Source organism: Crocuta crocuta, unplaced genomic scaffold, assembly GCF_008692635.1.
Source record: "Crocuta crocuta isolate KB4526 unplaced genomic scaffold, BGI_CrCroc_1.0 scaffold333, whole genome shotgun sequence".
In the NCBI taxonomy this organism is placed as follows: domain Eukaryota; kingdom Metazoa; phylum Chordata; class Mammalia; order Carnivora; family Hyaenidae; genus Crocuta; species Crocuta crocuta.
Genome location: NW_027532856.1, coordinates 2,367,851 through 2,392,352, shown reverse-complemented (window position 1 = coordinate 2,392,352; position 24,502 = coordinate 2,367,851). Strand labels below are relative to the sequence as shown.

Sequence of the window (24,502 nt, the reverse complement as noted above, 5' to 3'; positions counted from 1 at the left end):
CGGCTCCAAGTGCAAAGCATTGACACGGCCCCGAGAGGAGAGGGGGCGCCCTCCTTCTCCCTCGTCCGGCGGCTCAGCCGCTCTGGCCCGCGCCCCAGCTTGGCCTCCGACCCCGCTCTCGGCGGAGGCGCCGCCCGGGGCCCCTGCACTCCGGAGGGGGCTGGAAAGAGAGGCCGGTGGGCGGGCGAGTCGGGAGGCGAGGGCGGCCGAGGTCCTGGAGAGGAACCCAGGTGGCGGGAGCCGGTGAGTGGAGCGGTGGTTAGAGCCCCTCGGTGGGGCTGGCATGGGCGGGAGTGGGATGTGGCCTTGTACTCGGGAAACGCGGGGACCCCCCAGTCCGCGCCTCCCCCTCACAGGAAGACTAAGGAGGAACTTGGAGTTCCGGGCAAGCCCTGAACTCAGCCCGGTATCCTGCCTCCCGGATCCAGCCCTGGGCCCTCCGACGGCCGGGAGAGCCGGATCCTCGGGGCTAGGAAGGTGAGCGCATCTTTGGCCGAGCACAGGGCGGCTTGGCGCGGGCTGATCCCGGTCCCAAGATTCTTGACCCGCGCAACGAATTTTCGCCGTATCCGGTACCGGAGACACAAGTCTCCCTCATCCTAAACAGCGGCATCCTTTCTCCGCTCTCCGCCACATTCCTAGAGTTTGTTTCCGGCTCTCCGAAGCGCTCTTCTCCCAAGTTCAGTAGTGCGGGGCAACGAGCATGGGGGTCGGAAGGTTTGCACTCACCTGTGGTTGAATCCATCCCCAGCCCCGACTATCGGCAGTCTACGTTCTTACGCAGCCCCTATGTTTTCCCTCCCCCACATGGTGTGTGTGTGTGTGTGTGTGTGTGTGTGTGTGTGTGGTGCGCTCTGTCTGGTGGTGCCCACTGTGCGCGGCGCGAGCGGCAACTTAAGGAGTGCGCCCAGAGAGCGAAGCCGGCACACACCTGCCTTGAATCGGCTGGGGCGCTGACACTCAGACTGATTCCTGGTGGTCTCGTTCCGAAGGATAAGAAGGACCCGGTACTGCACATGGGGGACACTCCTGCCCGCACAACCAATACAAGTGCGGGTGAGTTCGGCGGGTGCGGGCCCTATACCCGCGTGGTAGGTGTGTACAGCCCACATCCGACAGTGATCCAGGCAACACTGGCCGTCCCCTGCGCACACGCAGTCGCAGGGCGCCTTGTCTCTGCACGCTTGGACCTGGCATGTAAAGCCTGCTGTCTTAGGAGTGAGGGTTCGGGATCGGCCGGAGTGGTTTGGCCTTTGCGACCTTTTTTTCTACTTTTCCAAGCCAGTCCCAGAGCCCCTAAACTCCCTTACCCAGCTCGCAAATGAGCGCCGCCCCCATAGGGTTTTTCTTCAAGACCCCGCTCCTGGCGGGTCGCTCCTCTCTTAGTGCCTCCTCTCTGTCCGGAACGAATCTTCGACCCCGCGTTGCGCAGTCTACGAAGATGTGGCAGGATCCGTTGCAGCTTTGCGCAGGCAAAGTCCTGCCGGCTCCATTTAGGCGGGTTATGGCCCCTCAGGGAAGGACGTGTGTGGGCAGGTTTGTGCAGTTAGTAAGGTGACCAGATAAAAGGGCAGCGTTCCTTAGCCGGGAGTCCGGGTGCGGGCCCGAGAATATGTGAATGCATTTGCAAAGTCGTGCGTGTACACATACTTTTGTACTCGTGACAATGTGTGTACACATAACTGTGTGCAATTTGGACATTTTCCTGGGAAAGGTCTATAGCTGGTCCAGGGGTCCAAGGCCCGGAGCGTTTGAAACACGCTGGCCTGGGTTGTTTGCAGAAGAAACCCGGCGACGGTGCAGCGGCTGCATTTGGGGACCACGATCCCACCTGGCCACAGCCCCTGGGTCACGGACCTGCCCTCCGGCGGCCACAGGCTCCTTCCGTCCAGGCCCCTGTCGTCTGCCCGGCCTTACTGTCCCGCAACCACCCCGAGGTCCTGCTACAGCCTCCCTCAAGATTCTGAATCTATCGCCCCCACCCACAGCCATACCCTCCAGCGAGGGATAGCCTTGGCTCCTCGAAAACCCACGCAGGGGAGGCCCAGAAGGCCTCGGAGCGGCGCCTAGAGGCTCCCAGCTCCTGCTTAGCCCCTCCCCCACCTGGGTCTACCCCACTTCCCCTTCCCGGGAACAGGCGCCTCTTGGGGGAGGGGGGTCCCCGGGGCTGAGAGTTCGTGTCTCTTTAAGAGGCCCCGGGGGGCGCCTCGCAAGCCGCCTGGGGCTGGAGAGGGGAGGGCACGGGCGGGGGCGGCTGGCGCCAGGCGGCCGAGGCTCCACAACAAAGCTCCGGCCCCTGTCACTTCGCATCGGCCGGGCCCCGCAGACGGGCGGGGGACGCGCGCTCAGCCGCCCCTCCCTCTCCCAGGCAGTACTGGGCCCGGGCGTCGGGCGGGCGCGGGCCTCCCGGCCTCCGGCGGGTGGCTGCGCGCCCTCAGTACGCCCCGCGCGTCCCGCAACCAGGGAATCGGGCGGGGGTGGCCTGGGCGGCGTGGTGCCTTGGTTTTGAGCCTCGCTGGGCTGCCCGTCTGTCCTCGGCCCCGTAACATTTCGCGTGGTTAAGGGCCACTGATGGGACCTGCCCCGGGTTGGGCCTCGTTGGTGTCTTTGGTCTGTGTGACTGGGCGTGGATTAGCGTGCACCCGAGTGGATGGCTTAGTGGTCGAGTGGGGACGTGCGTCGTGCGACGTAGCTGAGGGCTGTTGTGAGAAGAGTGCCGAGGATATGACTGTGCCAGGGCTAAGCTCAGGTGATGTGTGTGGCCTTCGCGTGTGACCAGCAGTGGAGGTGCCACTGGGCGTCTGATCCCCCTCTTGGCGTGTAGTGCGTGTATGTGTGTGTGGTGTGTGTGTGTGGTGGGGGGGCGCGGGGAGACTCAGACTTGCTTCCCATTCCCGCTTCCCGGACCGACCCGCGCCTCCCGGAGTCTTGGCGCCAGCCAGCCCCGTTTAGCGGCCGGGCCCGGCTCCCCCGCGGTCCCGGGTCTGGCTGGGGTGGGGGCCGCGGCCTCGATGACCCTGGCCCGCAGCGGCCCGGCCTGTCCCGTCCACTTAGACAAATTGCGGCTGACAGGCGCACAGTCTCTCTGGAGTCGCCGCCCGCCCGCCGCCTCCCTCCCGACCCAATTACCCCGCGCAGGGTCGGGCCAAGTGGCTGGGATGGTTTGGGGGGCGTGGGGAGAGCCGGAGGCGCGACCTTTTCTAAGCCCGCGCTGCGGCCCCGGTCTTGCGCCAGGAAAGACGGCGGGGCCACTTTTTTCCGGTTAGATTCCGGGAAGTGCCTGCGCAGCCACGGCCCGTGTGGCCCAGTCCCCCGTCTTCCAGGCTGATGCGAAGGCGAGGTCCCGCCTGGCTGCTCTGGTCCAGGACAGACCTGTCTTTGAAGGGTGTCGCTCTACACCCGAGGGCGAGGTCAGTGGGCCGGCAACCGAGGGCGCGTCCCCTCTGAACTTTGGACGACTTCCCCAGAGTTTTGGGCGTCCTTTAACCCTGGGAGCTCCAGACTATGAGCTGCTCTGGGGTCTTGGTCGCCGCTGTCCGCGTGGGAGCGGCGTGTCGGCAAAAGTGAGGTGTACCTCTGTGAACCTGAGTGTGCACAACTGTGAAATGGTGGGTGCGGGTGCTTGGGATCACAGCAGTGCGAACAGGCCACGTTCCGGTGGCGCTTGAGAGCGGGGCAAGTCGCAGGAAGGACCCCTAGGACCAGCCCACCTGCTAGAGAAGGGCGGGGCTGGTCTGCGAGCGCTCACCAAGATCTGGACTCGCTTTCAAGAAACGCTTTCGCAGGGAGCGGGGCCGGCGAAGCGTCCGGGGCTGCGCACCGCAGTCAGGGCTCCGGCACCGCCCGCCCTCCCTCCCCCGAGGTAGAGCTACCTGGCCTGTCGGGGCGGCCTCTGGGCCTCAAACCAACCTTTTGCCTTTTTTGAGCTGCAACTTCCTTTGTCCTTGCCTCAGCCCGGCTCCTCCTCTTGGCAGGGCTGCACCTCTCCCCCCATTTTACAAATGAGGACCCTGAAGCCCAGAGGTGAAGTAATTTACCCAGAGCCATCCGGCGACCAGTGGCCGAGCAGGAATGGGTCCTTGGGACCTTAAAAGAGAGCAAGGCTCCATCTGCTCCTTAGAAGCTGGTGATGTCATTGCTGTCGTGATAGCTACAGCTACCCCTACTTCTACAGCAAGACAATACTGAGACATGGTGGGGGGGGGGGCACTCTCAGGCTGCGCTCTTGCTTTGAATACAAGATACACAGGATGCTTTCTCCCGTTGCCCCTAGAGTTTCCAGCTCTAGGTCTGAAGGAAGGGGCCACCTTTCCAAGTTACACAGGGACAGGGAGCAGCTTCAAAGTCAGTTAGGGGCTGGGTCTGGAAGCTCTTAGGGGTAGGGGTTGGGGGTGGGTGGGATCAGAGTCTTGGACTGTGCGGGGGTGCAGGCCAGTGCAGAATCAGGCCCTGTAGGGAGCCAGCCAGGGCATGGGAGGCAGCAAGGAGCAGACAGGGGTCAGAATAGCTGTGTGACTTTGTAATCATGGGCAAGGCCAGGGCCTTCTCTCATCTGCAAAATAAGGACCAAACAGTGCTCTCTTAAGTACTTTCTAGTTTAGAAATTCTCTGATCTGTGAAAATCAGAAAAATGAGCACCTGAGAAACCCTTTCCAATCCCAGACTGGCAGCTGCCCGCTCTGGCCTCTGCTTGCTTCCAGAGCTGATAACTACTGTTTGGCAGAGTGCTTGTGTGCCTGAATTTGCCTTGGGACCACTGGGCCTTCTCTCAAATCAATCCCAGACAGTGCCCTCCTTCCTGGAGCTGCCACCCCCAACTCCCATCAGCCTCCACATAGACCATGAAGATATTTTGTCCTGCATCAAATTGAGAGAAAGTCCATGGTAATTTGCCCGTTGAGCAGGTAGCACTGTGAGAATCAGGGAGATCACATGGCTTCCTCAAGGTCACTCGGTCAGGCCACAATTAGATGCATGTCCTAATGGCCTCCTAGGTAATGCCATCATGGAGGTCTGCTGGGCTTCTGGGGGGTGAGGCGGAGATTGCCCTTGGTGTTATCTCTAGAGGCTAGGAGGCTGGCTGCTCCAGGGCCAGTGGGCAGTGAGGTCCCCCACCGGGGGGCCCAGATCTCACTTCCAGCTGATTACAGGCTGTGGCAGGGTCCATAACCTCCCCAATTAGCCAGGGGCCAGGCCCAAGGCCTCTCTGATAACCTGAGCTCTGTGGCAGCCGCCATGGGGCCAGCTTATCTGGCCTCTCTTATCCTCCCCCTTCCCCCACATACTCAAAGAGTTGCCCTGGCTGTGAGCAGATGAATAACCAGATTGTCCTGCAAGCTCAGCCGGCAAGTCCAGCCCTACACCCACCACTTTCCCTGACTAGAGGAGGCCACAGATGTTTTGCACCCCCTGGAGGGAAAGGGCTGAGCCAGGGAGGACTCCTGACTCTAAGCTGCCAGCCGGTTCCCTGCATGGTTGGAGAGAGCTCCCCATCTTTGCCCCATCCACGAACCCATGTGGATTCAGAGGGGCTCACCTTTCCTAGAGGTCTGGACCCATCCCCAGGGAGCCAAGCAATGGGCAGTATGCACCGGCAGCCTGGTGTAACCTCTCCCTCTCCCTTTTTGACCAAAACACTGCTCTGGCTGGGGGTTAGGGATGTGCCAGGCACATCGGTGTCTCTGATTCAGCCGAAATGGGGAAAAGCTGCTGTCCCCAGCGGCTGTGCCCAGACCTCCATATGTTCCCAGCATGCCATCTAGGGCATGTGATTCCTCACCTTGCAGGTCCCAACACAGGAGGGACCGCTTAAGCCGCCCTATGGAAGGCCATCTACTCAGCTTACAGAGCCTAGTTTGATTCAGGTCCCACCTCTCCCCCTATGCCCAGCTGACCCGGTGGAGGGAACGGAAGACGACCTCTCTTCTCAGATGTGAGGACTGGATGGGGTGCATGTGAAAGGGGCAGAGGCTCCGGATGCTGCTCCAGGTCCGGCTGGATGGTTGCATGGGAATCCCGGCTTGTTTGTGAATTCAACTCTTCTGCAGCTATTACATTAAACTTTACCCCAAACCACACCTGGCTCAGTGGGTTTCCTTCAAAGCTCCCCTGCTGTCCGGATTCTCAGGGAAGAGGTGGAACAAGGGCTGGCATTAGTGTCCTTACTGCCCAACACCCCTTTTGCTCCTTCTGTTCCTGTCTCCTTTCTGCCATTCACTTTAGGTCCGGAGTTGGGAAGAGGTAGGGGAACACAATCAGTAAACCCGTCATCCAAGGTTCCGGCCAGGTTTCAGGAGACCTACCTACACTTGACTGTCTTTCCACCGTCTGGGTTCGAAAAGAGAAGCAATCCCAACGTGCCTGCCTCAGAGATAAGGCTAGGGTCTTCGAGAGGCTCTCCTTCCCCCGGCAGCCCTCCCAGGCCCCTGTCGAGGACCTGACTAGCCCCGACTGCCACAGCCAGGGAGGCTCCAGGCCTGGGGCGCCTCCAGAACTCACCTGCTCTGGTAACAGGCAAGACATTTGGAGAATGAATTTAAATCAGGCCCTACCCAAACTGCAGAGCAAATATTCNCCCCCGCGCGCTGACTCTCCAATCAGTTGTTCGTATCGTCGAGGCAGGGGGTGCTGGGAGCGGGGCCACATGGTCAGGCCCACAGGACTCTGCTCTGTGCTTGGAGAGGACCCTGACCCCAGCAACTCAGGGATGGACACCAATTGCAGCGTGATTTATTGGACAAGACGTGCACTTTTTGACAGGGCCTTAGTAACCACGGTTTCCTTCACTCAACAATACAGGACCAGGGTAAAAGGGCTTACAGACAAGAAAGACAAACCCTTCCCTTGAGCCAAAGGGGAAAGAAAAGAGGAAGGGGGGGGGTCTTCTCCTTCCTTCCTCCTTCCCTAATGCTCTGGGCCTCAGTTTGCCCTATGCTCCAAAGGGAGGCTGGCCAAGGGAAACTGGGCATATCATAGCCAGGAGTGGGCTAGGGCTGTCCACGCAGGGTCAAAATGCCCAGGCGGGCCATCCACTCTCTCTCCTCCCAAGCCCCCTGTGGGTATGGTTAGAAAATACAAAAGCGGATCCAATGCAGGACATCATGTGCAGAGGAGGGGACAGAACTTCTGCAGAGTCTCTTTCAGCCACAGCCCGACTGATGGGGGACAGAGGTCAGAGTGCGCCAAGGTGCTTTGGAGAAGGATCTCTTCTCCATCCAGGGAGGGTGGGTGGCTGTTGTCACTAAGCTTGGGGAAGGTGGTTGGTGAGAGGAGCAGAGACTGAAAGGTAGGACCAGGAGGGGGGCTTCTCCCCCTCCCTCCAGCAGGTGAGTGGGCCGGCCAGTCAGAAGCAGGTTGCTGGTACTACGGGAAGCTGGTAGGGAAGAGGCTGAGCGGCTGACTCTCATTGGTGGGCAGTGGAGATCGGTAGCCATCAAAGTTTCTTGGGATGCTGCCGCTGGTGGAGCCTGAGCTGTTACTCAGAGTCTCGATGCTTCCCTCTCGCTGTAGTTCTGCAAGACAGAGGAGAGGACCAGGCCTGGTTAGAGTGGGGTCTGGGGGGTGAGGCACACCCTGGGCCGGGCTGTCTGCCTGGAGGCACCTTCCACAGGGGGGTCTCCACCTGCTCCCCAGATGCACCAGGCAGCAGCGCAGGTCACAGGGAGCTCAGCCGAAGGAGGGAGAAGCTCCCTTGGCTGGCAGACTCCAGTTTTAGGCCACAGTCTTTCCCTCATTGCGGGAACCCCGTTAGGCCAGAAGTATGGCCACCCTGCTGATTTGTCTGGACCACACTGCTATACATGGGATGTGTGCCCACACCTGCACACACACTCCTGCTCAGCCAGCATGCTCCCCAATTCCGCAAGTGGCTCCAGTCCCGGATCTATGGGTTAGGCAGGAGAGAAGACAGACCACGGCAAGGACTGCAGCTTCCCTGCCTGCTCTGTCCCTACCTCTCATCCCTGGCCCTGCCTGTCCCCTGGAGCTTCCATCCTGGCCCGGCAATTCACTTGCTCACATATTCTGCCCCATACAATCTGCCTGCTGGCCAGGCCTCGGCTCCTCTTTGGCACCTCCTGGAAAGTGTCCTATTTCCCTGCAGGAGGGAATGCCTGTTTTGAGAGGGGCCTATTCCAATGGAGGGAAGGTCCCTGTTTGCCTGCAGGGTCTCCTTCCTCCCTTCCTCTTATCCCTGAAGTGTCCTGGAGGCCCCTCAGAATGTACTTGCTCAGGGTTGCCCTGGGAAGCAGGCAGGGAGGCTCCAACCCCCTCGACTGCCCTTTCCCTGGCCCCAGCACAGCCATGCTGCCATCTTGAGTGGTGGGCACCTTAATGGCCCCCACCCCCATCTCTTGACTTAAGCTAGGGACTGGAGCAGGTGGGTTGGGAATAGACTTCTTTGTGTGCTGAATGCAAGGAAGAAGAAATTACATCTTGGCTTTTTGCAAGTGGCTAGTTCCTAACCCCTTTCAGCCCCTCATAGTGGGCTCTGAGATGCAGGCACACACATCCCTGGGAAGACTCTGGGAGTCTACCCCAAGCCAAGATGTGGTGACCTGCAAGTTCTCCTCTTCCAAGGTACGCTTGTCTGGGACAGAGAGGGTCTTAACTGTCCACCCTGGGAGCTCAGGACCTCAAAGCTGTCACTTGAAACAGCAAGGTGTGCCTGAACATTATACTTGTCTGGTCTGGCTTGAGACCTTCATCTCCAGACTGCACCTGCTCCCAGGCCCCTGCCACCAGACACATGCAGCACAGCTAGCTTCGGTTAGGGAATGAGTCATGGCCCTTACTCTTGGGCTGGCCATGAGCAGCCATCCAGGCACTAACCACTGACTCCTACTCCTTACAGGTCACCCCCAAAGCACAGAGGCTGCCCAGTAGTAGCAGCCACAAAATGGGGGTGGGAGAGTGTGTGCTTCCCTCCTTCAGAGCAGGTCCCTGAGCCTGGGTGCGAGGGGCCCTCAGGCTGCACCAGCCATTTCTGGGGCCCAGGCCCAGGCTGGAAGGGTGCATCGGATACTCGAACCTCTCAGCAGATAGGGGGGCAGTGGAAGAGGGGGCTGTGGGCCCGATGACGGTCCCAGTCTCCAAGAGACACCGGCTTCCCTGTTGGTCCAGAGGCCCTGGGATGCATCAAGAGTTATGTACATATGGACAGAAAACAAGGCAGGTGACTACTGCGTGAGCTGTGTCTTCCCTGCTCGTTCTCTGTTCTCACCCTAACTTGGGAGTACAGACCATGTGCCAAGAGAGGGACAGGATGGGAAAGCAAAGAATAGACCCTGGAATTCCTACATGGAAGTGTCAGACAGACTGCAAGAAAGCTTCCTTCGTTCCTTTGCCCACAAGCAAGCCAAGGAGTGTGGGTGGGATCTCTGAAGCCCCACTGGATTTCAGAGACCCTTGCCCTCTTGCGCAGCCATCCTGGCACTAGGGGGCGCTGAGAGCAGGGCCAGGAGGGCAGGAGAGAGGAGCACTGGCAGTAGCAAGGAAAGCAGGGGCTTCCTTAGGATCTGGACATCAAGCCAAAGCAAGAAAGCCCCAGATGAAGGAGCAGGAATGGCCACTAGTATGGGAAAGGCTGGCCCCTGTCCAGAGCTGGGGACGGGCCCAGAGTTCTCCATGCAAAGTTCCGACACATCCACGCTGCCAAGGAAGCTGAGGAGACTGGAGCCCAGGACCAAGCACAGCACCCCCACTGCCTCTTGGCACTGGCCCAGGGCAACCCCCTTGGCAGCCCCAGGGGCACCACTCACACCTCCTCCCATCATGTGACAATGCAAGGACCGTTGCCAAAGGGACTTACGAGTTTGCTGCTCTTACGGGGCCAGGTGTAGCCTGATCTGCCCGGCTCCCATTTTTCTCATCGCCAATAGGCCTGGGGTAAGATGGGAGGGGGCAGGCTTCTCCCCTGCCCCCAGATCCCAGGTGGTCAAGCTCTGCCCAGTCAAATCTCCTCCAGCCTCTTCCCTCCTCTCCACTCGCACTGCCGCTGCCTGGTTAGGCCCACGCTTCCCACCTAGATAATTTCAAGAACTCCCTACTGGCCTCCTGACCTCCAGCACCCCGTGTCCAACCCACATACCAAAGCCGGAGTGGCTTGTCTACAGCACAAACCTCATCTGTCTCGCTTTTCCTCTGCTTAAAAACCTTTATCGCTCCCCAAAGTCCCCAGGATAAGGCCTAAACTCAGCACTACAGAAATGGCCTTTCACGACCTGCCCCCGAGACCCCACCTCACCAATGTCACCGCTTATTGGATTTGAAGAACCAAAGTAATGAACTTGTGCAGTTTTTGGATCTCTCCAAGTTGCCTCAGGCCCCTGGGTCTGTGCTATTGCAATTTCCTTTGACTGAAAAGCCCTTCCCAGGCTCCCCAGGCCCCCAGAACACCTACTCGTCTTCCCAAAGGTTAGCACACGTGTCCCCTCCTCTGCGAGGCTGTCCCACTGCCCTGCAGAGCTGGCCAGGCCGCCCTGTGCTCTGTCCTTCCTCCTGCCCCAGGCCTCTAACACTCTGTGCACCATCTGTTCACACTGCGTGTCCCCCCATCCAGGTGGAGAGCCCCTCAGGGGCTGGGTCTGTGCCTTATCTCCCGGCCCCTTGTGCCAACCACAGGGCCTGGAAAGAGTCGGTGCTCAGAAAACAGTTCTTGAATGAATGAAGTGGGAAGGGGAGTTGGGAGCTTCCTCTCCAGGATGGACGGTCAGTGAAGAACCAGGGCCGGGCTGGGCCTGGGCACTTTTCCATATGCCTTTCGTCAACCCCCTTTTCTCTTCTCACTGACACAGGGCAATGAGTGTGTGCAGAAGAGCAAGTGGGGGAGGGCTGCACACAGGTTCCCCCACCTTCGAGTTACCCCGGCCGCCCAGCCCTAGGACCAAGCGGCAAATGGAAATGTGTGGCCTTACCTTCCTCCATCCCGAACACCTGCTTTGTTACTGTTGGGTTGCTCACGGACGCTGGGCTGTTGGCATTGTTTTTTTTTTCCTTTTTTTTTCCCTTTTGAAAAGAAAAGCATTGAGGAATCTTTTTGGAAAAGATATGGACAACGATTGAGAAGTACACTGATCTCTGCAAGCAGGTGGAGGAGGAGTAAGGAGGTGTGGGGTGTCACGCCAGGGGGAGGGCAGGCTTGCAGCAAAATCCTGCAGTCAAGGAGGGTNGGTGAGGACCAGCCGGTCTTCGGGATCCCAGAGATGGAGCTGGTGTGATAGAGAGGAGACCCCCTTCGGCACGGGGAGAGAGCAGCTGCACACGGAGCATGAGAGCAGCTGTGGGAAGGGGAGAGAAGGGCGCCAGGAGACACCCCATGTGGGCAGTTGCTGGAAGGAGAGGAGGCAAAGGCAGGCTGCAGAGTTCTGGGGGACACCTCCAGACCTTTGGACTCAGGGGCCCGGCCTCTGGGCTGCTGCCATCCTCCCCCATTCCTGAGCCCCCAGTTCTGGGCAGTTCTGTCGCTGTTGAGGTGGGCTTGGGGGTAGAGTCCACCAGCCACCTGCCAGGGCCACAGAGGGGAGCTGGGGGGTCTGTGCGAGGTGGGGGATGGCTAAGAAATCACTCCCAGCAGCCTCTCAACTTAGAAGAATGCAGATTCTGGCCAGTGGGAGATGCCAGCTCTAAGAGAGGGTTGCTCCCCAGGCCTCAAAGCACAGTAGTCCAGACCAGTTGCTGGACTCAGAGAGAAGATAATGTATTATGCCCTCCCATCCTCCAGCGACTCTGGGCGCCTGGGAGTTGGGTGCTTGTCTTCCCATCTTACAGGCAGCAAAACCAAGGAAGAGTAGGAAGCCACTGGCTCTAGGTAGGCAGTCTCCCTGAGAGAGAACTGGAGCCTGGTGTGGCCCCAGGATGGAGATGTTGGCAACTCCAGGCATCACTGACTGGGTCCCAATGCCCACCGCTGGCTGCGCCCACCCATTCCCCACGGGCTCTCGTTGGAGAATGGGCCTGCTATCCACAGACGGCCCTCAATGCCATGGCCGGGACGGGCGAGCCATGGGGGATAGGGGCACAATGAAATGAGCAGCAACTACAAGGGAGGCACCCGGGCTCTCAGGAAATAAGTGAAGGAAAGAGAATGCTCAAGCCTCATGTGCTCCCATTCCACCTGGCATCTGGCAAGATGCAAAGGTGTCAGAGGGGGCGGAGAGGTGGCTGCCCTTGTTAGAGGGAAGCTACTATGCTACCTGGGCATGTATGCAAAGGAGGCCTAGGGAGGAGTCACCATTGGTCTGTATGAGGAGGCAGGAGCCTGGCTGGCTGCAAATGTCCACCCACCCGGGCTGGGCCGTGCAGAATGAGGGAGTCTCTGTGGCATTTCACTCCCTCATAACCTCAGCTGGATACTGCGGCCCCTTTGCAAAGATCCCCACTAAGTGTCGTGGTCTTGGTTCCCCCATTCTCTGGCAGGGGGTGAAACACTGAGGACACAGGTCCTAGGTGAGCCTTGGGGGGAGACTGGGGAAGCCCAGGTGGGCAGGGGACCCCAGTAGAAGGCTGAGAGTGAAGTCTCCCAACTTCAGGTTGAGAAGACACTTGGGCTTTATTGTCTCCGGGCCTCTTCTAGGCCGGATGGCAGGGGGTCACTTGGCCCGTGAGAGACCCTGAGGGAAGCCGCTGAAGCTTTGGTAGGTGGGAGGTATTGTGGAGAGCTCAAGGCTCAGGACTCAGAGGGAGGCCCGTCTCTGGGATCCAGCAGGGTCAATGAGGGCAGTACTGTGTGTGTGTTTGGGCAGAGGGTGCCAGGGTCCCCTGGTTCAGCCTGCAGGCAGCCCTGGTACTTCCTCTACCACAAAGGCAGCAGCATCTACTGGTGGCCCCTCTGCTGTGCTCAGCAGCCAGCCCTGCTCTGTACACTTAGAGCCTCACGATGCTGCTCATTAAAGGGATTAGCAGAGCACTTTTATTGGGCCCTGGCTGCAGCCACACAGCCCAGTCCTAAACTAACCACCCAAGAGGCTGGTGGGAGTAGGATTAGACCTCAGGGCAGGGTCTTACCCTGCGCCTCCAGCCCGTTCACTTCTGGCAGTGGGAGGGCACAAGGCTCCGCCACCCTCACCCCACCCCCACCAGACCGGCCTCAGGGGCCTGAGAAGAGGGGAGGGGCAGTGTCTGGCCAGAGCGGGGAGGCAGTTTAGGGAAACGGTTAAGAGCACAAGCTCTGGGCTGCTGCCACCTGGGAGACTTTGGGCAAGTTACTCAACATCTCCTCTGCCTCCGTTTCCCTGTGCATGAGAATAACAACGTTTGTTTCATAGTGCGGTTGTTAAGAATTTAATTAAATAATGCAATGCATGTAGAGTGCATCACAAAGTGCTGAAAGCTTCCAACCAGCAAATGTGAGTTACTATTACTGTTGGAATTGTATTAGTGATTGTGATTATCCACAGGATCCTCTGGGTCCCCTCTCGTCTTCCCTCTCCAGCAAGTGCCTCTGCCAAACAGGCCCCTACGGCTCACCCTCCACTGAAGCTTGGGAAGGAATCTTTCTTTTTAATCAAGAAATGGCCCGTCGAGGAAGATGGCAGATACGTGTTTACCGCTTTTCATTTCCCTCCTTGCCTCTTTGTAAATACCCTTTTCCAAGCTGGAAAATAAATTTCCAACCCTGTTGACATGCATTGATTTTTCCCTCCTGCATCCACCTTCCAGTTCTTCCCTATCAGAAGGGCCTGTGGTTAAGCCCCTGGCTTGGGTTGGGCTCAGTGGTACCTCAGGGGAGTGGGTGGCCCCAGAACAGCCAGCCAAACTGCCTTGTCCTGCCCGCTGCCTGGCTCAGAGGAGGCCCGCAGACAGAAATAGTTCCAATCCCCTTCCTGGCGGGGAAGTGACGTTGGGGTAGGCAGGAGGGGGTGGTGCTCTGACTGGGAGGTTAGAGATTTCCAGAGCTTCTCTGGAGGGGATATATGGAGAGGAGACCAGGGGACCACTGGACTGCTGCCAGGTTCAGCAGATGGATCCAAATGGGGTTGGCCTCAAGCAATCAGCTTGGTCAGCCAGGGGTCTACCAATAGGCTGGGACCAACCAAGCAAACTGGGACTTGGAGAGAGAAGAGGTAAGCAGGTAGGGGGGGCTGAGCAGGACTGGCAGCCCCTGATGCTGGCATCCAGAGAGATGCCCCAGATGCCAACCAGGAGGTGGTGTAAGACAGCTTTGGGCTGCTTGTCTTACAACAGTCCTGGGTCTGGAAACTATGGTTCTCTCCTCCAGAGCGTGGCGGAGGGAGGCAGAGACAGAGAGGGAGTTGGCTGAAAATGTTTCCAGAAACCCCGACAGCCCTGACAGAGACCACACTCTGGGCTGGAGCCAGCCTCAGCACTGGCAGTTTTTAGGAGGACACAAGGGCAGCAGGTAAGGGAGGTGGCCTGTGGGCGGCCTTGCTTTTCTCCACACTCAGAGAAAAGCGAGTGTTTCCCTCTTCCCAGCCCTCTGCCAGCCCCGCCCTGCCGCGTCAGGCTCCTCCCCCTCCAGCAACCCGGCAGGCAGAAGGGCTGGCAGAGATGCCAGCAGACCAGCACAGACGTCTTCGGAAGATGGGGCGGGGGGGGGGNAAGGGGGGGGGGGGGGGGGGGGGGGCACACACAGAAGGTCACCCCGCCCTTCCCAGGCATGCCTGCAGAAGGAAGTAAGGCAGCTTCTTAAAGCTGAGGGGCTGAGGACGAAATGGCCCCTCCACATCCACATAATAGGAATCCTGGTTTGGGCTGATGGAATCTGGGAGTAGAGGAGAAACAGGGCTAATTCTGGCCCGGTTCACACCTATGCCGAGTGCAGAGCCCTGGCCCACTGATGTTACATACTCCCGGTGACCTGACCGACCGCACACAGCCTGTGGGAAGGCACGTGCCTTCCTTCCTGGCTGGAGTCCTTTTCAACCCACAGGGCTCCCACAAATGTGCTTTCTCTCCCTCTTGCCCAGTTCTCGTTCCTGACCCCGGCAGGTACTGAGGCCCAGAAAGTCACAGAATGAGGCCAGGACCACACGGACTGCCCTGCCCCCCAGCCCTCAGTTCCTGCCCCCCAACCCCTCACTTTCAAACAACGAGAGTAAATATCTGGTGCTCTTGGCTCAGGAGATTACAAATGATTTCCCTTGGCCACTGGGGCCATGCATGTGCCTAATAACCTTAGGGTTCAGCGAGGAGATCTGAGGTCTAGGGAAAACCTCAGATCCTCCCAGGCATCCACTGGCTCCTGGAAGATGAAAGTTGTGGCCAGTTGTGGAAAGGATGATGGTTGAGGAGACTAGGCAAGCAGACAGCCTCTGTCCAGGAAAACTGGGGAAAAGGCACATCACCTTTCTTGCTCATCACCCCTTTCCTCCAGTAGCCAAAGAGGAAGGCTACTCATGACAGCAGGCCGGTGTGGCATTAATAGCATGAGGTGGAGGCACAGAGGTAGCTAGAGCCCCAAATTCCTGGTGAGCCCGGTAGGGAGAAGGGGGTGGCAGCAGCAGAGCATGCTGGAATGTTGGGGAAGGGAGAATAAAAGTAGGAAGAGAGGGAGAGGGATGCCTAAGGAATGAGGAGGACTTGGGAGGGAGGGTCCATGTTCAAAAGACCAGTCTCTTGCCACATCCTGTGCCCCCTCTCTCCTTTGGAGCTGTGTGTGCATGCGTGCGTGCGTGCATGTGTGTGTGTGTTGGGAGAGTGGAGAACAGAGTATCTGAGTTCCAAAAGAGCAGCTCATGGCCTGGCTCCAGATTCCTTTTCAGCTTTTGAATAGCTGATGAGCTAATACCCCAGTAGGTGGGGTATTAGCCAGAGGGTGTGCTGGTCTGGTTGGGGGCTACAGCCTTTCCCCAGGTACCCCCATATAATAGCCATGATGAGGTAACCAATCCCAGGTAGGGAAAGACTTGAACCAGAAATGCTGCCACACTCCACCCTCAGGAAACCCACATCACCTAACCCTTCTCAAGTCTTGGCTTCAAAGCACAAGACAGCAAGACCCAGACCACCTGGACTAGTACCCCGTGTTCAGTGACCCTCTCAGCACCACTATGTTACTACAAGTTTAAATCCTGCCCCGTTACAACCTATTCTACAAGGGGACAGCAAAGGCTGAGTGGCCCTGGCTCAATTTCCCTGGTTTTGAGGTATCTGGTAAATCTGGCTGCAGCCACACTTTGGGAACAGCCCTGCACTGGGCCCCTCTATGGACAGCAGGAAGGAAGAGTAGGAGGTGGAGGGCTTGCTCTTGCGTCAGACCTGCCGCCCACGTGCTGAATGACCTGGGCGAGTCACTTCACTCCTTGTCTGCTTCAGCCTCTGTCAGGGGCACGGGGAGGGGCCGCTCTGGCAACCTCACGGGGTGTGTGAGGCTCTAAAGAGAAAGGAATGTGATGGGGCTCTCAGAAGCAGAACACACATGGAACACGTGTAAGAGATCACTATTACTGCGGTAGTGTTTTGGCTGGAAACTCAGTGTTGCCATCTCTGGTGTTCCCGCAGGCTGAGACCCCTAGAGAAGGGCTCCCATGCAGGAGGGTCTGGAAGGGGCTTTCTAGCTCTGCGCTTACGGCACAACTTTGGGGGTCGAGCCTTGGCAGACGTCACCTAAGGTAGACTCAGGGCTGGGTGGTGGGGAGATGTGTCTTTGGTGGTAGAGAATGCCCGGCCAGGTGCCGGGACACGAGTTCTTTGTGTGTGTGTGTCTGCGTGTGGGGTGGGTGAGGGTGCTGATGAGGGATAACGTGCCCACTCGGCATGGCTATGAGGAGGACAGAGCGCTTGGAAGCTCTCCGGTGGAATGGGTGCTTGGCACCTAGCCTTGGTCTGCCTATCACCTACAGTCCAGCTTGCAGCTCAGGAGACCCTACCAGCTCCCAGGCGGGGTGTTCCCGGGCAGCTCTCTGGGGCTAAGAGACAGCACAGGGGTCTGGAGACTGCAGGAGAGACTCAGCTCCTTGAGCCCTGCTGGCCTGACGGGCCAGAGCCACATCTGGTTCTCATTCAAATGTCCAAACATAATTAAATTCTCTATGATGCAGCGGAAGAGTTTGGTAAGATGTGGCTTTCCCCCCTTTCCATCAAGGTTAAGAAATCAGTCTCTCATTCCACCAGCCGGCCGACTCATTCTCCTCCCTGCCACTGGTCTGTCCCATTCTGCAAACCAGAGGCCTGTGCTCTGATCTGATTTCTAGAGCCGAAGGGGCTGGGCCGGTGTGGGCTACACGAAGCCCCTCTCCCCCACTGGCCCACTCACCCACCTGAGAGGATTAACAGCTGAGGCCAAAGCAGCAGGCTGACAACTGAGAAAGTCAGTGCGTGCGCTGTGGGCTGGGTGGGGTGAGGAGGTGAGCCGCCAGGAGGAGGCAGCCGTCTACCCAGGCTGCACTGGACACACCCCACACCCGTGTCCTCTTGCTGACTAGAGGCAAGGATCCCCTCTTTGTAGTTCCTCACAGTGGGAAGCCCTCGAGAGGCTCTGGCGGGGCCCTGTAGTCCTTCTGTGGGAAATGGAGCTTCCCACAGTCAGGCAGGTGAGGCAATCTCCCCTGTACCTCTTCCCTCTCACCTTGCGGACTGTGGCAAGGCGGCACCCTGCCCCCGGCCCTCCTCCACACACAAAGGAGGGAGGCGCGGAGAATGCTGGAGCAATGGAAGCCAAGAGCGAGGGCGCTGAGCCCTCTCAAAGAATCCCTGGGACCTCCACGTCTCACAGGAATGCTGGTTGTTTCTGGCCTGTTGAGGCTCTGAACAGGCTAATGGGCAGCGGGGCCCAAGTTGCAGTCCTTGGAGAAGGAGGGCGGCCTGCCCAACAGGAAGGCCTCGATGCCTCTCCTCAGCTGCCTGTTCAGGACTTCCCTGAATTCAAGCAGACTATCCCCTCCATGGGCTGCCTTTTCTAGCTCCCCTTCCCCAGCCGGTATCTTCTGTTTATGGCTTTTTTAGTTTTAAACTTAGGGAGTTATGACTTTCATGGTAATGGGTTCCATTCTACTTCCTCCGTGCCTATTTTTCTAATCTTTGTGGTATAGGCTTTACAAGAGTTTCTTAATAAGTTGGGATATTTTCCCTTTTGAAACAAGCTGTCCTGCAAGTTAATGACTTATAGCGGGTGTGGGTGCTACCTAGAGACAAGCGGGGGCTGGGAAGAGGATAACCAGGGTGTGGGGGGAGGGGTTAAACAGAGCTACGTGGAGGGCCCTTTAAGACCCCGTGTTAGAGGGTCCTGTACTAGAGTCCTCCTGAGGTTCACCAACATCCCTATCAGAGAACTAGGACCCTGTCAGGTGCATGTGACATTTCCATGCCAGAGAATGCTCATCCTGGGGACTGAGGTGCCTGCACACACACACACACACACACACACACACACTCCCAACACTGCTGACCTGGCTCTAAATAGGAATAATTTTGTGTATCTTTTTCCAAAGGTAAACTTTTGTTTAGTAATGAATTTAATTAATTTCTTGCTGGTATTAGTGCCAGGGCCATGAGTGTGGGGCCTTCGTATCAGTGCAGAAGGTTTTAAGGAAACTTAAGCCAGCTGCCCTACGCCAAGCCTAGCAAAGAGAATGACAGTGGGGCCAAGTCCCCACTGTCCCCGTTGGGGTCCCAGCCCACGCTCCAGCACCCATACGGCACGGCTGTGGGAGGAACACGAGTCTCAGCTAATTGCTGTGGTGCCGCCCGTCCTGATGAGAAAGCGGGGTGGATGCCGGGTCTGCCTTTGTGCTCTGTTCACAGACTGGCTGCTGGTGCCGGGGCTCTATTCATTATTCAATTCAGCTAGCTCAGATGAGCCTTTCCATTTGCTCCTCCAGGAGGAATAACAAATCTAGAAATGCAATTCCACTTTGGTGTATTAAGATATTGATTTGCCTGTCGAGTGGAAGTGCATTTGTTCTGTCAGCCCTCCTGTGGGCAGGAAGGGGTTAACCAAATGTTTATCACAAGGCTGGCTTCAGAGTTGAAAGTAATGTGATCAGTAATGAATTTTGTGTTACATTAGGTTGTATAAATGGACAGACAAGCGCAGACAACAAGTGGCCAGGAGTCGGGGCTAATCTAATGATGTAAAAATAGAGACAGCACCAATTATACTAGGGGCCAGCTCCAGGCTCCTGCAGGGACTGCAAATGAATAGGTACAAATCAAATTACTCACTAATAGACGCACTACAAGAGGGGCAGTCAATGGTAAATGCATTAGAGCCTAGTGACCTCTCTGCTCTGCACAGCAGAATCCGAAAATTTGACTTCCATCTTAAAAGTGGGGGGCAGGGAATGAGGTTCTCAAAGAAACTCTTGTTGGGTGAACAGCAACTACTTCCCATCCCAAACCAGTCTGTTGCCACAAGGTACCTCCTGTCTGTGCTGACCTCCTGCCCTCGTTTCAATGCCTCCTGAAGCCTGAGCACCAGGGGGTAAGGGGGCAACTTCTTGAGGGACAAACAGAGAGTGGGACAAAGCCTTGCACGTAGGCAAAGACGGGAGGTTACATACCAACATACTTCACAGCCACGTGTCTCTCGGGGGTGGTGTTTTTTACTGCTACGTCAAGGGCTGTGTCTGTATTGAAAATAGAATATTTCTTTAAAGAAGATCACAAAATGGACCTTTGAGACGGCAGCAACAGCTGAAACCAAAGAGAGCAGGTGTCAGATTCTGGTTGGACCAGTGAGAGCTCGCAGGGGGTGTTCATGGGCTGTTCAGCCTGGGCACATCCAGGCTTTTGCCTGTATCTCTCACTAGCCTAAACCACTACCATCCTTCCTTCCATTCCTCCTGCCCAGTGCTGCCTACTGAGCGCCCATATTCCTGCCTGCTGCACAGCGCTGGGAGCAGGAAAAGGTGTGGAGGTAAACCCAGCAGCGTGGGTGGCCCCGCAGGGATTTCTTCCTGCTCTCTGGTTCCATGGAGGTAGAAACCAGACCTGAAGTTCAAAGGTGCTTGGCAGTGTGGCTGGACTGATTAGAAAAGGATCACAGAGAACACGCTCAAAGGCATGAACTGTATGCTCATATTCAGCTCTCCGTGGCTCAGGGAAGAACAAAGTCTGAAATCAAAGACTCACCAAGCCTTCCAAAGACCCAGCCAGGCCCAGATGGGAGCAGGACCCTGGTAGGCTTAGCCCGCCCTCTCCCAGCCCACCTCTGAGGCCAGCATCAACATACATATCAAAGCGGAGTTGGTATGTTGGTCCCGGCCAACCGGAGCCTAGAGATGCTGTAGAATGAGCCAGGGAGGACACAATGGAAAAAGACACCCCACACAAATGAAAAAAACTGGATGTCGATTCTCCCCAAACTTAATTAAGCACATAGAGGGGTGGAATTGCAAGCTATCAAGCCACACTAAATAATATGTTGGGGGAATTGGGGAAGGTCTGTGAAGGCTGGTACTGGAGAATTCTGCCAGCAAATTAAAAAAATTATGCTTATGCAGTAGGCCTGCAGGTAGGGGTGGGGTTCAAAGAGAAGTGAGCAGGGAGAAATCACCAAATGTCAAAGTCTAGACAGCTGATTCTGGTACAGGTGCTCGGAAATACCTCATTCTGTTTAGTTCAATCAGATTGGCATGGCTTGGCCTTCTTGATATAGTTAGGTTCTGGATTCCGAAAGGGTCAGAGGGTCATTTCCAACTTTCACTTTCTGTGTGTATGTGTGTCTCTCCTCTATTATCAGCCATCAAAGCTGGGGGGTGGTCCGTATACCTCAGACCATCTTCTGAGGAGGCAGAGGCAGGCGCACAGGGAAAGATGGGTACTTAGCCATCCATGACTGTGTTCAACTTTGTTCAGATCTCACACCTTACAGAAAGGTCAATGGTTAAAGGTGAATTCTCTGGCAGAGGAGGAAGAACAGAGAGAAATACTCCCTTCTGTTAACCATTTACCTATGTTAATGTCTCCGGAGGAGGGCCCTTGTCTGGGGGTCCAGCCGACCTTACCCACCCTCTTGTCGGAGCCTGTACATTTTCCGCAGGGACTCCCACCCCCATGCTGGGGGCAATACCTCGAAAGGGGACTCTGAAGGTTCACCAAAGAAGTCACACTGGCACTTCCTCCTTCTCGATAGGGATCAGTGTGCTTGGGTTAAAGAATTCAAAGTAGACTTTGGGAAACTGACAAATGTGCAGGGGAGCTTCTCAGCCCTAAGCTCCCATCATAGCCCTGCCTCTGCCTGGGACTTCTAGCAGCCTCGGGAGGGGGAGAAGGAAAGGGAGACAGAGAGAAGGAGGAGAGAGGGAGAAAGGAAAGCATGGAAATGGGGTGGAGAGAGAGAGAGAGAGAATAGCCGTCCACCTAGAATCAGATTTGACGACTAGCCAGAAACTAACAAGTGTGTCTTAAACACAGTGATTTTTCCCACTGCTCTGGCTGGCTTTCATTCACCTCTTAGGAGCCACAAAAACCCATCCAGTCATTCAACAAACATTCACTGGGGCTCAGCTTGGCCCCTGTCCCAGCACTAAATGCTGGGCAATGAGGAGGCTGGTGGTTACAGGTAACAAATATGAATCAGACTCAGTCCAAGAAACCAGAATTAGGTTAAGACAAGCAGTATGGGCAGTATGGCTGAGGGAGGGGCTGAAGGGACCACCAGAGCTGAGCCTTCCCCCAGTGGCACACGGAAGGGAATCAGACACTGCTATTTAAAGGGAAAGGCAACATACACTTGTCCAGGGCCAAGTGTCTAGTGAGTAGATGGTTCAGAAGTTCAGAGGAGAAAGGGCATTTGGCTGCATAGTCAGGGAGGGCTTCACAGAGGGGGTGAGATCGGAGCTTGGTCTAAAAAAGTGACTGGACAGAGAGGGAGGGTGGAGGGTACTCTAACAGAGCCAGTGAGCAGTGCATGTGCGGCAGACGATGGGGTGGTTTTGACAGGTGAGCATGTTTGCATGATGGCGGCGGTGGTGGTGAAGAAATATGAGTAAGGGGTTCCTGTGGACAAGCAAGGGGGAGATCAGGTTGGAAAGGAAGGTGAGGAAGTCCTGTAAGAGACTTGAAATCTCACAGCAAGGAGCCGAGGCTGGAATGTGGGCCCTGGGCACTCTGTGAACAGAGAGACAGGAAGACAGAGCAGGCCCTGAAGGTGAGAGCCCCCTTCCTCTTCTGGGGATCCCTTCTTATTCTGAGTAAAAGGTCGGGGGTCACTGAAATACCTTCTGACCAAGTGAGACTGATGGGATCTTAAATTTCTCCTAGGTATCTCTTTTTTTTTTTTTCTTTTCCCTCCTCTTCTCTCTTGCTCTCTCTCTCTCTCCTGTTTTTTTAATTCTTGGGTGGTGTGAGCACAGTCTCATTATTTAATGTTCCTGGGCCTCAATTCACTTCTTGGGAGGTTGCAGCCGATGTTTCTAAACCTCAGCTTTGCTTACTTTGTGGACGAGGTGAATGCATGGCATACAATGGAAAACTATTTTAGACAGACCTGTTTCTCTACATCTCCTGAGTCAAGTTTATACAAAGTTACTTCTGTTTTGTGTAGATTCCAATTTCACAAATCTTTCTCATGAACAACTTTTATCATCTGGATACACGTGCGCAACCTTATTTCCACTTCTCTAACAATGACTAAAATAACCAGCACTGTAGGCCCTTGCCCAATATTGCTTACCGATGGAGGACAGCTTTGTGAGCGCTCAGTTGGCTGAGGGCCAACTAAAGGGCCCCCATTATCTTTACCTGGGGTAGAAATAAACATTTGCAGTTGAGGGTGGGGGTGGGTTCGGAACCACTACTTGTGTGTGAAATCCCAGCCAGAGGGTCACAGGTCCTCCCTCCACCCCCGGAGCAGTGTCCTCTGCCCAGGACACCTCTGTAAGGAGGTTTGGTCACCCCTGTAAGTGAACACCAAGGACACTAAAACTACGTTTGGCCCTGAGGATGCTATTGCTATCGTCCATGGGAAAGGCCCGTAATGAAAGAACTATTCTGACACCAGAGTGAAGAAAACTCAGCTCAGTCAATTCCACTGTTTTATAGAGGCTGGGCTTCCAGCACTTCCTTGATATCTCATTTTGAGCCTGTATGTATCTTTTAGTTATGCTTTGACTTCAAATCTTTCATCTTTCCTCCATTGTGAGTTGGAGAGACGAACATCCACGTGGTGGTGTGATGACCTATGCAGCTAGCATAGAGGCTGGGACACAGCAGCCACTTGGGAAGCGTGGCAGTTATTGCTGAGAAGAGTACATGAGATGCCATACACAAAGTGCTCAGTACAGCAGTACGGTGGCCAGGACCCAGCACACGTAGTGGGCAGATGTTTACCACAGTTACCGGTTTCCCTCACCCATGGGATTAAAGAAGAATGGGAAAGGAACCTGCCCAAGGTGACAGGCTTCCCCCATTCCTTGACGAGGGCTTCCAAATGCCACTGAAAAGAAAAAAGAAATTCTTCCCAATGGCAGTAGCTGGACTCTCAGACTGGGCCTTTCCTACCAGTGGAAAATAGCTAGGAACAGGCAATCTGCCTCCGAACTGAGGCACAGAGAGCAATACCAGCAATGCTGCCACTGCCGTCGCTACCCATCACCCCCAGTCCCAGTGGCTGCTTCCTGCCTCCCTCAGCAAGAGTGCTTGTGGCCTGCTGATGGCGCTGGGCTCTGTGTCTGGGAGCTCCCATGTCTCTGGGACCTGGGGGACAGGTCCCATGTCTCTTACTCTTTTCTCCCCACCCTCAACAATGATGGCAACTGCACATCCTGCTCTTCACGTCCTGGAAAAACCACAGCCTGTGTGCAGGGGACCAGTCCAGGCTTCTGCTTGGTCTGGCTCTGCGTGGTGGGCCCCAGTGGGCAAATGGGGGGGAAAGGAGCCAGAGAGGAACACACCCACAGTTCACCGTTGCCTCCTCTGGAACTTTCACCTCTTTGAGGGTAGGAACCATGCCTTACTTCGTCCCCAGAGTGCCCAGCCTAGTGTGGAGCAACCAGCAGGTGTCTACAGAGAGCCTGCCTCCCCACTGCAGCCATGGAAGAAGGTGTGGGCCCATTGAGGAGGTCGTTGAGAGAGACACAAGAAACATTTTGTAAACGTACTGTAGGGGGAGGAAAATTCCAGGGCCCAATTAGGTAAAGCAAAGGGAAGGACCTAAGCGACTGGGTGTTACCTGGGTGAGTGTAGGCATGTCTCAAAGATAACAAAAGATAACAGAATTAATTCACTGGCCCATGCCTGCAATTGTGGTCACCTGATCAAGTGGCATCTTGAAATGGGACAGGGCTAACAGGGCCCCTACTGGAAATGTAGCCTTAGCATGAAAATGTTCCCAGCTGTCAGCAGTGGGGCGAGCAGGAGTTCCAAGGCCCATTGGAAAAGCTAATTTTAGAGACAGGATAGAGGGGCCAATGATCTGGGTTATTTGTTTTGGGGTACATATCTGGTCAACTCTATTAACAACAGCTAACATTAATTTCTACAATCCTGAAATGAAAGATGGTATTAGCATGAGGGTGCACGTGTGCGTGCACGCGCGCGCGCACACACACACACATACACACACATGCAGTGCTGTTAATTCTTCTTTTGTAAAACATAGGTG

The 24,502-nt window shown here is 56.2% G+C and overlaps 1 protein-coding gene across 1 annotated transcript in view; it reads right to left on the bottom strand.

Annotated features, from left to right (window-relative positions):
* Window positions 1–6,713: 6,713 nt before the first annotated feature.
* Window positions 6,714–24,502, bottom strand: part of BCAS3 (BCAS3 microtubule associated cell migration factor) — a 586,605-nt gene continuing 568,816 nt past the window's right edge. The window contains exons 27-28 of the mRNA XM_077745617.1: window positions 19,458–19,523; window positions 6,714–7,511 (exon numbers count right to left, since the gene is read on the bottom strand). Of these exons, the coding sequence (XP_077601743.1) occupies window positions 7,363–7,511; window positions 19,458–19,523 (215 nt within the window). The 3' untranslated portion in view covers window positions 6,714–7,362. The remainder of the gene's footprint in view (window positions 7,512–19,457; window positions 19,524–24,502) is intronic.